We start from the raw sequence: 13075 nt of genomic DNA on the forward strand, positions 1-13075 counted from the left end.
AGAGAGAGAGAGAGAGCCAGAGAGAGAGAGAGAGAGAGAGAGAGCGACAGAGAGAGAGAGCGACAGACAGAGACAGAGAGAGAGAGAGAGAGAGAGAGAGAGAGAGAGAGAGAGAGAGAGAGAGAGACAGAAATGGAAGGACAAGAGAGGGTAGAAAGGTTGTTACAGAAGAAGTGAGTCTATTTTAAACAAATCAATGTGTCCCAAATGACGGACACGATGGGAGAATCTCAATTGCATACTCCTCGCGCCGTCTCTCCTCGCCTCCTTCTCAAAACCCATTGGATGAGAAAGCCAGAGGTCCCTCCCCTCTGACCTGAGAGAGGAGAGAACACGTGAGGAGAATGCAATTGAGATTCTCTCAGTGATGGACAGAGATAGTAAGATAGCCGCCGCCGTCGCTGTGGTGATGATGTCAGAGTGGCGATGAATGATGATGTCATGCGGGGGAGGGGGGCTACCTCTGGTCCAGCTCCTTCTGAAGGTCCTTGGTGATGTCATCAATCTTGGACTGAAGTTTCTTCTTCCTCTGTTCTGGAGGCAGGTGTGAGAAGTCCTCAGCAGCTGGTGGCTGGGGGGAGGGAGAGAGGGGAGGGGGGAGGAGACATAATGACATATAAAATGTCTTTATTATTTTGGAACCTTTGGTTATTATCTATTTCACTTGCTTTTGCAATGTTAACAATGTTTCCCATGGCAATAAAGTCCTTACATTGAATTGAGAGGGGAGAGAGGGCGGGAGAGAGAGAGAGGAGGGGGCGAGAGAGAGAGAGGGAGCAAGAGAAAGATGGGGCCAGAGAGAGAGAGGGGGGTGGCGGGAGAGAAGTGTACACTTACTCACTTCACCGACTTGAAAGGAAATGACTGGCATAAGAACTGTGGTAAGAATAACTTCCACTAGCCCATGTCTCCACCAATCCAACGCTTTTAGATTGGTGGGAAGTTGGGAAGAAGTGCAAACTTCAGGAGACGGGAGATATTATTGGGACACACCCCAGGCCTTCATCTTTCTCCTCTAAACACCAGTCAGGAGCCTAGATTACATCTAACCATAACCATAGGAACTGTTACCATGTTAACTACCATGGAGAGAAGAACACCAGTCAGTACTGTGGAGGTTGGAGCCTAGATTACATCTAACCATAACCATAGGAACTGTTACCATGTTAACTACCATGGAGAGAAGAACACCAGTCAGTACTGTGGAGGTTGGAGCCTAGATTACATCTAACCATAACCATAGGAACTGTTACCATGTTAACTACCATGGAGAGAAGAACACCAGTCAGTACTGTGGAGGTTGGAGCCTAGATTACATCTAACCATAACCATAGGAACTGTTACCATGTTAACTACCATGGAGAGAAGAACACCAGTCAGTACTGTGGAGGTTGGAGCCTAGATTACACCTAACCATAACCATAGGAACTGTTACCATGTTAACTACCATGGAGAGAAGAACACCAGTCAGTACTGTGGAGGTTGGAGCCTAGATTACATCTAACCATAACCATAGGAACTGTTACCATGTTAATTACCATGGAGAGAAGAACACCAGTCAGTACTGTGGAGGTTGGAGCCTAGATTACATCTAACCATAACCATAGGAACTGTTACCATGTTAACTACCATGGAGAGAAGAACACCAGTCAGTACTGTGGAGGTTGGAGCCTAGATTACATCTAACCATAACCATAGGAACTGTTACCATGTTAATTACCATGGAGAGAAGAACACCAGTCAGTACTGTGGAGGTTGAAGCCTAGACTACATCTAACCATAACCATAGGAACCCTGATCTAAACCATAACCATAGGAACTGTTACCATGTGCTTGTCAGCATTTATCCTCTGGAACTTGAGAAGGATGGACACTCATCGTGAGACACATACACAAATAAACAGAAACACACAAAAAATACAGACATGTATTGTGACATCTTCAGACGTTGTAAACAAACAAAATGTTCCTCTCCTCATCCACCAATCAGCATTGGCCTTACCTGTCCATCTAGCCCAGGGCTGTCCAATCCAAACACTTCAGCTTTTCCTCCTCTCCTTCTAATCAGGGTCTGACACCAGGTGAGTGGAATTAACTACCAGGTAGAAACAAAAAACCAGAAGTGTTTCGGCCCTCCAGGACCGGAATTGGGCAGCCCTGATCTAGCCAATCAGAGTCTCTGTTGTTGGTGCGGAACACTGACCCCTGTGACTCACCTGAGTATGGTGGTTACCCAATACACTGATCTAGGACCAGTTTTCCTCCCATAATCCTAAACGGATCCATTCGAAAATAACCTAACCACTGATCTAGGACCAGATTACCCTCCTATAATCCTAACCTGAAACATTAGGAGGGGAAATACAAAACTGTCCTTAGATCTAGGGAGACTCACCGGTCTGGGTAGAGCCCTGAAGGTAGCAAGGCGAGGTTTGACAGAACGGTTAAACTCCCTCCGGCAGAGAGAGAGAGAGAGAGAGAGAGAGGGGGGGGGGGGGGCGCGACGCAGTTTAGAGAGGGGGAAGGGGTTAGGGGGACAGGGGGAGGGGGAGGGGGCAGTTAGAGGGGGGAGAGTACTGGGGAGGGAAGGAGGGAGGTGGGAAAGGAGAGGGGGAGGAGGGATAGACACCATAAAGAAAAAGAAGAAAGAGAGGATTAAGGCTGAGAGAAAAGAGGAAGAAATACCCTGAAGAAACACCATGTAGAGATACAGAATCATAACACACACAGTGAGAGAGACAGATAGAGACAGTAAAGAGGAAGAAATACCACAGTGTGCCATCACAGCTGCAAGATTTGTGACCTGTTGCCACAAGAAAAGGGCAACCAGTGAAGAACAAACACCATTGTAAATACAACCCATATTCATGTTTATTTATTTTCCCATTTGTACTTTAACTATTTGCACATTGTTACAACACTGTATATATACATAATATGACATTTTAAATGACTTTATTCTTTTGGAACTTCTGAGTGTAATGTTTACTGTTAATATTTATTGTTTATTTCACTTTTGTTTACTATCTACTTCACTTGCTTTGGCAATGTTAACATACGTTTCCCATGCCAATAAAGCCCTTAAATTGAATTGAATTGAGAGAGAGAGACAGAGAGCCCTTTGAATTGAGAGAGAGACAGAGAGAGAGAGCCCTTTGAATTGAGAGAGAGAGAGACAGAGAAAGCCCTTTGAATTGAATTGAAAGAAAGAGAGAGAGGGGATGTTGGGCGAGCCTGAGCAGCGCTGGAATTGGCCCCTCAGGTGTAAGAGGGGAGCAGAGAGGTGTGGAATGTGTGTGTATAGAGGGGGGTTCTGATTACCCAACACTAAGAACTATCCCAGCCCCCGACCAGGCTTGTTCAATGTCAGAGAGGAAGGATGAACAGAATGCTGTAGCCCAATGTCAGAGAGGAAGGATGAACAGAATGCTGTAGCCCAATGAAAGAGAGGAAGGATGAACAGAATGCTGTAGCCCAATGAAAGAGAGGAAGGATGAACAGAATGCTGTAGCCCAATGAAAGAGAGGAAGGATGAACAGAATGCTGTAGCCCAATGAAAGAGAGGAAGGATGAACAGAATGCTGTAGCCCAATGAAAGAGAGGAAAGACAAGGAGGGAGGTGAAAGAGAAGAGAGATGAGTAGAGGACAGGAGGGAGGGAGGGAGGGGGGTAGGCTGGTTGACCCCTGGTCTATTGTACCTGGCCCCTCTTTCTCAAGTGACAGAGATTAGTGCACACTTTGGAGTGGGGGAGTGTAGTGTGCTAGATTCAGCTGTGGGCCGGTTGTCTAAGTGGATGGTTCGAGCGGCCGAAACATAATAATAATAATAATAATAATAATAATAATAATAATAATAATAGTGTACCCAGTAAATTGACCCCCAGTACGACCAAGAAGAGACTGACCCCCAGTAAGACCAAGAAGAGACTGACTCCCAGTACGACCAATAAGAGACTGACCCCCAGTACGACCAATAAGAGACTGACCCCCAGTAAGACCAATAAGAGACTGACCCCCAGTACGACCAATAAGAGACTGACCCCCAGTACGACCAATAAGAGACTGACCCCCAGTAAGACCAATAAGAGACTGACCCCCAGTAAGACCAATAAGAGACTGACCCCCAGTAAGACCAAGAAGAGACTGACCCCCAGTAAGACCAATAAGAGACTGGATTGAAAATAACAATAATTTCATACCTTGATTATTTGTAGGAATACTTGGGAACAGATTTCCTGAATTTAAATATTGTTTTTACTGAATTCTTGGTGATTTGCATTCTTATTTTATTCTATCCAAAAATTCGAATCCCATTTTCTATTACCTGTTGCCGGTGTAGGGTGTAGTGTGTAGGGTGTAGGGTGTAGGGTGTAGTGTGTAGTGTGTAGGGTGTAGTGTGTAGGGTGTAGTGTGTAGGGTGTAGGGTGTAGTGTGTAGGGTGTAGGGTGTAGTGTGTAGGGTGTAGTGTGTAGGGTGTAGGGTGCAGGGTGTAGGGTGCTAGTATATACAGTTGAAGTCGGAAGTTTACAGTTAATTATAAGTGAAATAATCTGTAAACAATTGTTGGAAAAATGACTTGTGTCATGCACAAAGTAGATGTCCTAACCGACTTGCCAAAACTTAGTTTGTTAACAAGAAATGTGTGGAGTGGTTGAAAAACGAGTTTTAATGACTCCAACCTAAGTGTACGTAAACTTCCGACTTTAACTGTACCTTGTTCTTCTTGCTGAAGGGCGACAGCTTGGTGCGTACTTTAGGGTGGTTGAGGCTGGAGTCTGATGTAGGTTAGTGTGTAGGGTAGGGTGTAGTGTGCAGGGTACATACCTTGGTTTTCTTGTGGCTGAACGGCCACAGTTTAGTGCGTACTTTAGGTTGGTTGAGGTTGGCGTCTGAGGAGGCTGGTTTGATACCTTGGCTGTAGTCTTCAAAGTCAACTTCAGCCGGTCGCTCAAAACCTGACTTGTGTTGTTCTATAAACCGCATGCAGTCCTGAGGACACACACACACAGGACATGGCGAGTGAGACAGTGTGTGTGTGTGTGTGTGTGTGTTAGCGCCCGTGTGTGTGCGCTTAAGTGTGTGTATGCACGCTTGCGTCCGTGTGTTCTCACCTGCTTGCCGTTAGCGTTCCGCCCTGCCATACTGACCCCGTCCAGACATTTAGAGATGATGGGTAAAACCTTCTTCTCTATGTCAGCAAACTGACTGTAGCCCTCCGCCAAGCACCTGATACGACGCTCATCCATATCCTGCAGCTTCTACACACACACACATATATACGTGTGTGTGTGTGTGTATATATATATATATATACACACACACATACACATATATACGTGTGTGTGTGTGTGTGTGTGTGTGTGTGTGTGTATATATATATATATATATATATATATATATACACACACACACACAAACATTATATACACACACACATTATATTCACACACATTATACACACGTACATTATATATACACACACACACATTATACATATATATACAGTGGGGAGAACAAGTATTTGATACACTGCCTATTTTGCAGGTTTTCCTACTTACAAAGCATGTAGAGGTCTGTAATTTTTATCATAGGTACACTTCAACTGTGAGAGACGGAATCTAAAACAAAAATCCAGAAAATCACATTGTATGATTTTTAAGTAATTAATTTGAATTTTATTGCATGACATAAGTATTTGATCACCTACCAACCAGTAAGAATTCTGGCTCTCACAGACCTGTTAGTTTTTCTTTAAGAAGCCCTCCTGTTCTCCACTCATTACCAGTATTAACTGCACCTGTTTGAACTCGTTACCTGTATAAAAGACACCTGTCCACACACTCAATCAAACAGACTCCAACCTCTCCACAATGCCAAGACCAGAGAGCTGTGTAAGGACATCAGGGATAAAATTGTAGACCTGCACAAGGCTGGGATGGGCTACAGGACAATAGGCAAGCAGCTTGGTGAGAAGGCAACAACTGTTGGCGCAATTATTAGAAAATGGAAGAAGTTCAAGATGACGGTCAATCACCCTCGGTCTGGGGCTCCATGCAAGATCTCACCTCGTGGGGCATCAATGATCATGAGGAAGGTGAGGGATCAGCCCAGAACTACACAGCAGGACCTGGTCAATGACCTGAAGAGAGCTGGGACCACAGTCTCAAAGAAAACCATTAGTAACACACTACGCCTTCATGGATTAAAATCCTGCAGCGCACGCAAGGTCCCCCTGCTCAAGCCAGCGCATGTCCAGGCCCGTCTGAAGTTTGCCAATGACCATCTGGATGATCCAGAGGAGGAATGGGAGAAGGTTATGTGGTCTGATTAGACAAAATAGAGCTTTTTGGTCTAAACTCCACTCGACGTGTTTGGAGGAAGAAGAAGGATGAGTACAACCCCAAGAACACCATCCCAACCGTGAAGCTTGGAGGTGGAAACATCATTCTTTGGGGATGCTTTTCTGCAAAGGGGACAGGACGACTGCACCGTATTGAGGGGAGGATGGATGGGGCCATGTATCGCGAGATCTTGGCCAACAACCTCCTTCCCTCAGTAAGAGCATTGAAGATGGGTCGTGGCTGGGTCTTCCAGCATGACAACGACCCGAAACACACAGCCAGGGCAACTAAGGAGTGGCTCCGTAAGAAGCATCTCAAGGTCCTGGAGTGGCCTAGCCAGTCTCCAGACCTGAACCCAATAGAAAATCTTTGGAGGGAGCTGAAAGTCCGTATTGCGCCAGCGACAGCCCCGAAACCTGAAGGATCTGGAGAAGGTCTGTATGGAGGAGTGGGCCAAAATCTCTGCTGCAGTGTGTGCAAACCTGGTCAAGACCTACAGGAAACGTATGATCTCTGTAATTGCAAACAAAGGTTTCTGTACCAAATATTAAGTTCTGCTTTTCTGATGTATCAAATACTTATGTCATGCAATAAAATGCAAATGAATTACTTAAAAATCATACAATGTGATTTTCTGGATTTTTGTTTTCGATTCCGTCTCTCACAGTTGAAGTGTACCTATGATAAAAATTACAGACCTCTACATGCTTTGTAAGTAGGAAAACCTGCAAAATTGGCAGTGTATCAAATACTTGTTCTCCCCACTGTATATATATACACACACAAACATTATATACAAACACATAAACATACTATATACACACACACATTATACACACACATACACAAACATTATACACACCAACACACACACAAACATATACACACACACAAACATATACACACAAACACACATTATACACACACATGCATTATACACAGACAGAGTGGACAGTACACGTGTGGACACAGATCAGTCAGTAAAGTATGTGTTACATTAAACAGCTGTGGTATCTCTGTGTAGTAGAAGGTTTTCTGTTCCTTGTTGTATTTCTGGAGCTGGGCAGCGTAGTCGTTCCTGCACTCCTCCGCTGTGTGGGTCTTCGCATGGGCATGCTGCTTCACCTGGACACACACAGCAGTATTAATGGGTATATAGGCCCGTGGTATGAACGTTGAGGGAATCTGTGTGAGTGTGGGTACCTTCTCAACATCTGCTTTGATGGCGTTTGAGTCATTCTCAATTTTCTCTGCTTGCTGCGTGGCTTTCTCTGCCTCTCCCCACTCCTTGGCAAAACGCCTCTTAGTCTGCACACAGACACACACACACAGTGTTAGAGTCATCTTCTATTATGAGAATGGGTGCAGTAAGGGTTATGTCGGGGATCCTCAACTGGATTCAGCCGCGGGACGACTTTTTTTTGAGCGGCTGGTCGGGGGGGGGGCCGGAACATAATTACAAATAATTTGAAGACTGCAAATTGACCGCAAGAAGCCCAAACAGATATAATTTGACTAAAACATTATCATTTCAAACCTTGCTTACATTTGTATACGATCACGCGCCTCTATTAGGCGTGGGAATAAATGAAAATCACTTGGAGCTGATTCCTTGGTGTTTTTTTTTACAGTCTATTACGTCGAACAATGAACATTCAACCAATTATTATTTTTTGCTCAGAAACCTTTTGGGGGGCCAATCAAAACCACTCGCGGGTCGCCAGTTGGGGAACCCTGGGTTATAGGGATTACAACACATTTAGTCACTTTCATTCACACCCACAGAGACACACACACAGAGACACACAGAGACACACAGAGACACACAGAAACTCACATTCTCTAGCTGCTTGAAGCTGCTCTCCAAGTTCTGTTGAGCTTTTTTGGCATCGGCCAGGTACTGGAGAGAGAGAGAAAGAGAGAGAGTGAGTGAGTGAGAGCGAGAACGAGAGAGGGAGAGAATGAGAGAGAGAGAGAGTGAGTGAGTGAGTGAAATCCCCCCCATCTAGTCCCTCACTGTTTTGCGTTCTTGTTTGAGGTCCTGGAGGTATTTGGTGAGTTCTACACAGATTCCAGTCATCATGTTCTCAGCTATCAGCTCTCTCTGGCCCGCATAGTCATTCAGCTCATTCAGAATGTCCTGGAACGACTGGTGATTGGTGAACCTGCAGATGGGAGGGGCAACAAGACAGAATGTACAGTTGAAGTCAGAAGTTTACATACACCTTAGCCAAATACATTTAAACTCCGTTTTTCACAATTCCTGACATTTAATCCTAGTAAAAATTCCCTGTCTTAGGTCAGTTAGGATCACCACTTTATTTTAAGAATGTGAAATGCCAGAATAATAGTAGAGAGAATGATTTATTTCAGCTTTTATTTCTTTCATCACATTCCCAGTGGGTCAGACGTTTACATACACTCAATTAGTATTTGGTAGCATTGCCTTTAAATTGTTTAACTTGGGTCAAACGTTTCTGGTAGCCTTCCACAAGCTTCCCACAATAAGTTGGGTGAATTTTGGCCCATTCTTCCTGACAGATCTGGTGTAATTGAGTCAGGTTTGTAGGCCTCCTTGCTCGCACACGCTTTTTCAGCTCTGCCCACACATTTTCTATAGGATTGAGGTCAGGGCTTTGTGATGGCCACTTCAATACCTTGACTTTGTTGTCCTTAAGCCATTTTGCCACAACTTTGGAAGTATGCTTGGGGTCATTGTCCATTTTGAAGACCCATTTGCGACCAAGCTTTAACTTCCTGACTGATGTCTTGAGATGTTGCTTCAATACATCCACATAATTTTCCTTCCTCATGATGCCATCTATTTTGTGAAGTGCACCAGTCCCTCCTGCAGCAAAGCACCCCCACAGCATGATGCTGCCACCCCCGTGCTTCACGATTGGGATGGTGTTCTTTGGCTTGCAAGCCTTCCCCTTTTTCCTCCAAACATAACAATGGTCATTATGGCCAAACAGTTCTATTGTTGTTTCATCAGACCAGAGGACATTTCTCCAAAAAGTACGATCTTTGGCCCCATGTGCAGTTGCAAACCGTAGTCTGGCTTTTCTATGGCGGTTTTGGAGCAGTGGCTTCTTCCTTGCTGAGAGGCCTTTCAGGTTATGTCGATATAGAACTCGTTTTACTGTGGATATAGATACTTTTGTACCTGCTTCCTCCAGCATCTTCACAAGGTCCTTTGCTGTTGTTCTGAAATTGATTTGCACTTTTCCCACCAAAGTACGTTCATCTCTAGGAGACAGAACGCGTCTCCTTCCTGAGCGGTATGGCGGCTGCGTGGTCCCATGGTGTTTATACTTGCGTACTATTGTTTGTACAGATGAACGTGGTACCTTCATGCGTTTGGAAATTGCTCCCAAGGATGAACCAGACTTGTGGAGGTCTACAAATTGTTTTCTGAGGTCTTGGCTGATTTCTTTTGATTTTCCCTTGATGTCAAGCAAAGAGGCACTGAGTTTGAAGGTAGGCCTTGAAATACATCCACAGGTACACCTCCAATTGACTCAAATGATGTCAATTAGAAGCTTCTAAAGCCATGACATCATTTTCTGGAATTTTCCAAGCTGTTTAAAGGCACATTCAACTTAGTGTATGTAAACTTCTGACCCAATGGAATTGTGATACAGTGAATTATAAGTTAAATAATCTGTCCGTAAACAATTGTTGGAAAAATTATTTGTGTCATGCACAAAGTAGATGTCCTAACCGACTTGCAAAAACTATAGTTTGTTAACAAGACATTTGTGGAGTGGTTCAAAAACCAGTTTTAATGACTCCTAAGTGTATATAAACTTCCGACTTCAACTGTAAATTGGTTAACTTCCAGGAAGCAGGGGTAAAGGGTTGTATGTGATTGGTGGGTGGGTACCAGGAAGCAGGGGTAAAGGGTTGTATGTGATTGGTGGGTGGGTACCAGGAAGCAGGGGTAAAGGGTTGTATGTGATTGGTGGGTGGGTACCAGGAAGCAGGGGTAAAGGGTTGTATGTGATTGGTGGGTGGGTACCAGGAAGCAGGGGTAAAGGGTTGTATGTGATTGGTGGGTGGGTCATGGAATAAGGAAATAAATGTAGCATAGCGGCGCAATGAAATCTCTGTCTACTAAACACAAACGAGGGACAAAGGACATCAGCAGCATTCATCTGATAATCACTGACTGGTTAGAGAGAGGACACACACACACACACACACACAACTCACCCACACACACACACACACAGACACACACACAACTCACCCACACTCCTGCTCCTCCTTGCTGCCTCGTTTAAGGTATTTCTTGGAGAGGTTTCTGATAGGAAGAGAGAATGTCAGGGTTAGGGTCTAAGGACTTCTTAACACAGACACACACACACTGTACAGACACACAAACACACACAGCACAGACACACACTGTACAGACACACACACTGTACAGACAGACACACACACTGTACAGACACACACACACACTGTACAGACACACACACTGTACAGACACACACACACACACTGTACAGACACACACACTGTACAGACACACACACACACACACAGCACAGACACACACAGCACAGACACACACACTGTACAGACACACACACACACTGCACAGACACACACACACACAGACACACACACACTGCACAGACACACACTGCACAGACACACACTGCACAGACACACACTGCACAGACACACACTGCACAGACACACACTGCACAGACACACACTGCACAGACACACACTGCACAGACACACACTGCACAGACACACACTGCACAGACACACACACACACACTGCACAGACACACACTGCACAGACACACACTGCACAGACACACACACACACACACTGCACAGACACACACTGCACAGACACACACACACACACACTGCACAGACACACACTGCACAGACACACACTGCACAGACACACACACACACACTGCACAGACACACACTGCACAGACACACACTGCACAGACACACACTGCACAGACACACACTGCACAGACACCCACCTGAGTTGCTTGGCGTAGCTCTGTTCTATCTCGGTGCGTTCTTTGACAAACTTGACGTATCGGTCCACCAGATCCAGTCCTGATTGGGTGTGCTTATCAATACCATCATACTGGTCCTGCAGACAGGAGAGAGAGCATAGGGGTTACATACAAACACACCATAACTGTTTTATGGTACTCTACAGTACTGTACTGCTGTAATAGGAGCCCCACTAGACTCCCTGATACAATACACTCCTCCTCTATACAGTACTGCTGTAATAGGAGCACCACTAGACTCCCTGATACAATACACTCCTCCTCTATACAGTACAGCTGTAATAGGAGCACCACTAGACTCCCTGATACAATACACTCCTCCTCTATACAGTACAGCTGTAATAGGAGCACCACTAGACTCCCTGATACAATACACTCCTCCTATATACAGTACTGCTGTAATAGGAGCACCACTAGACTCCCTGATACAATACACTCCTCCTCTATACAGTACAGCTGTAATAGGAGCACCACTAGACTCCCTGATACAATACACTCCTCCTATATACAGTACTGCTGTAATAGGAGCCCCACTAGACTCCCTGATACAATACACTCCTCCTATATACAGTACTGCTGTAATAGGAGCACCACTAGACTCCCTGATACAATACACTCCTCCTCTATACAGTACAGCTGTAATAGGAGCACCACTAGACTCCCTGATACAATACACTCCTCCTATATACAGTACAGCTGTAATAGGAGCACCACTAGACTCCCTGATACAATACACTCCTCCTCTATACAGTACAGCTGTAATAGGAGCACCACTAGACTCCCTGATACAATACACTCCTCCTCTATACAGTACAGCTGTAATAGGAGCACCACTAGACTCCCTGATACAATACACTCCTCCTCTATACAGTACAGCTGTAATAGGAGCACCACTAGACTCCCTGATACAATACACTCCTCCTCTATACAGTACAGCTGTAATAGGAGCACCACTAGACTCCCTGATACAATACACTCCTCCTATATACAGTACAGCTGTAATAGGAGCACCACTAGACTCCCTGATACAATACACTCCTCCTCTATACAGTACTGCTGTAATAGGAGCACCACTAGACTCCCTGATACAATACACTCCTCCTCTATACAGTACAGCTGTAATAGGAGCACCACTAGACTCCCTGATACAATACACTCCTCCTCTATACAGTACAGCTGTAATAGGAGCACCACTAGACTCCCTGATACAATACACTCCTCCTCTATACAGTACAGCTGTAATAGGAGCACCACTAGACTCCCTGATACAATACACTCCTCCTATATACAGTACAGCTGTAATAGGAGCACCACTAGACTCCCTGATACAATACACTCCTCCTCTATACAGTACAGCTGTAATAGGAGCACCACTAGACTCCCTGATACAATACACTCCTCCTCTATACAGTACAGCTGTAATAGGAGCACCACTAGACTCCCTGATACAATACACTCCTCCTCTATACAGTACAGCTGTAATAGGAGCACCACTAGACTCCCTGATACAATACACTCCTCCTCTATACAGTACAGCTGTAATAGGAGCACCACTAGACTCCCTGATACAATACACTCCTCCTCTATACAGTACTGCTGTAATAGGAGCCCCACTAGACTCCCTGATACAATAGACTCCTCCTCTATACTGTACAGCTGTAATAGGAGCACCACTA

General features: G+C 45.0%; 1 protein-coding gene across 1 annotated transcript in view; it reads right to left on the reverse strand.

Annotated features, from left to right (window-relative positions):
- Window positions 1–11476, reverse strand: part of LOC311115963 (cdc42-interacting protein 4 homolog) — a gene marked incomplete at both ends in the record, with an annotated part of 14312 nt that extends 2836 nt beyond the window's left edge. The window contains 9 exons of the mRNA XM_084191081.1: window positions 462–571; window positions 4826–4990; window positions 5113–5259; window positions 7339–7467; window positions 7546–7650; window positions 8180–8242; window positions 8360–8507; window positions 10595–10648; window positions 11361–11476. Of these exons, the coding sequence (XP_084047207.1) occupies window positions 462–571; window positions 4826–4990; window positions 5113–5259; window positions 7339–7467; window positions 7546–7650; window positions 8180–8242; window positions 8360–8507; window positions 10595–10648; window positions 11361–11476 (1037 nt within the window). The remainder of the gene's footprint in view (window positions 1–461; window positions 572–4825; window positions 4991–5112; window positions 5260–7338; window positions 7468–7545; window positions 7651–8179; window positions 8243–8359; window positions 8508–10594; window positions 10649–11360) is intronic.
- Window positions 11477–13075: the final 1599 nt, after the last annotated feature.

The sequence above is a fragment of the Coregonus lavaretus genome (assembly GCF_964263955.1).
Source record: "Coregonus lavaretus genome assembly, contig: HAP1_SCAFFOLD_5124, whole genome shotgun sequence".
Taxonomy (NCBI): domain Eukaryota; kingdom Metazoa; phylum Chordata; class Actinopteri; order Salmoniformes; family Salmonidae; genus Coregonus; species Coregonus lavaretus.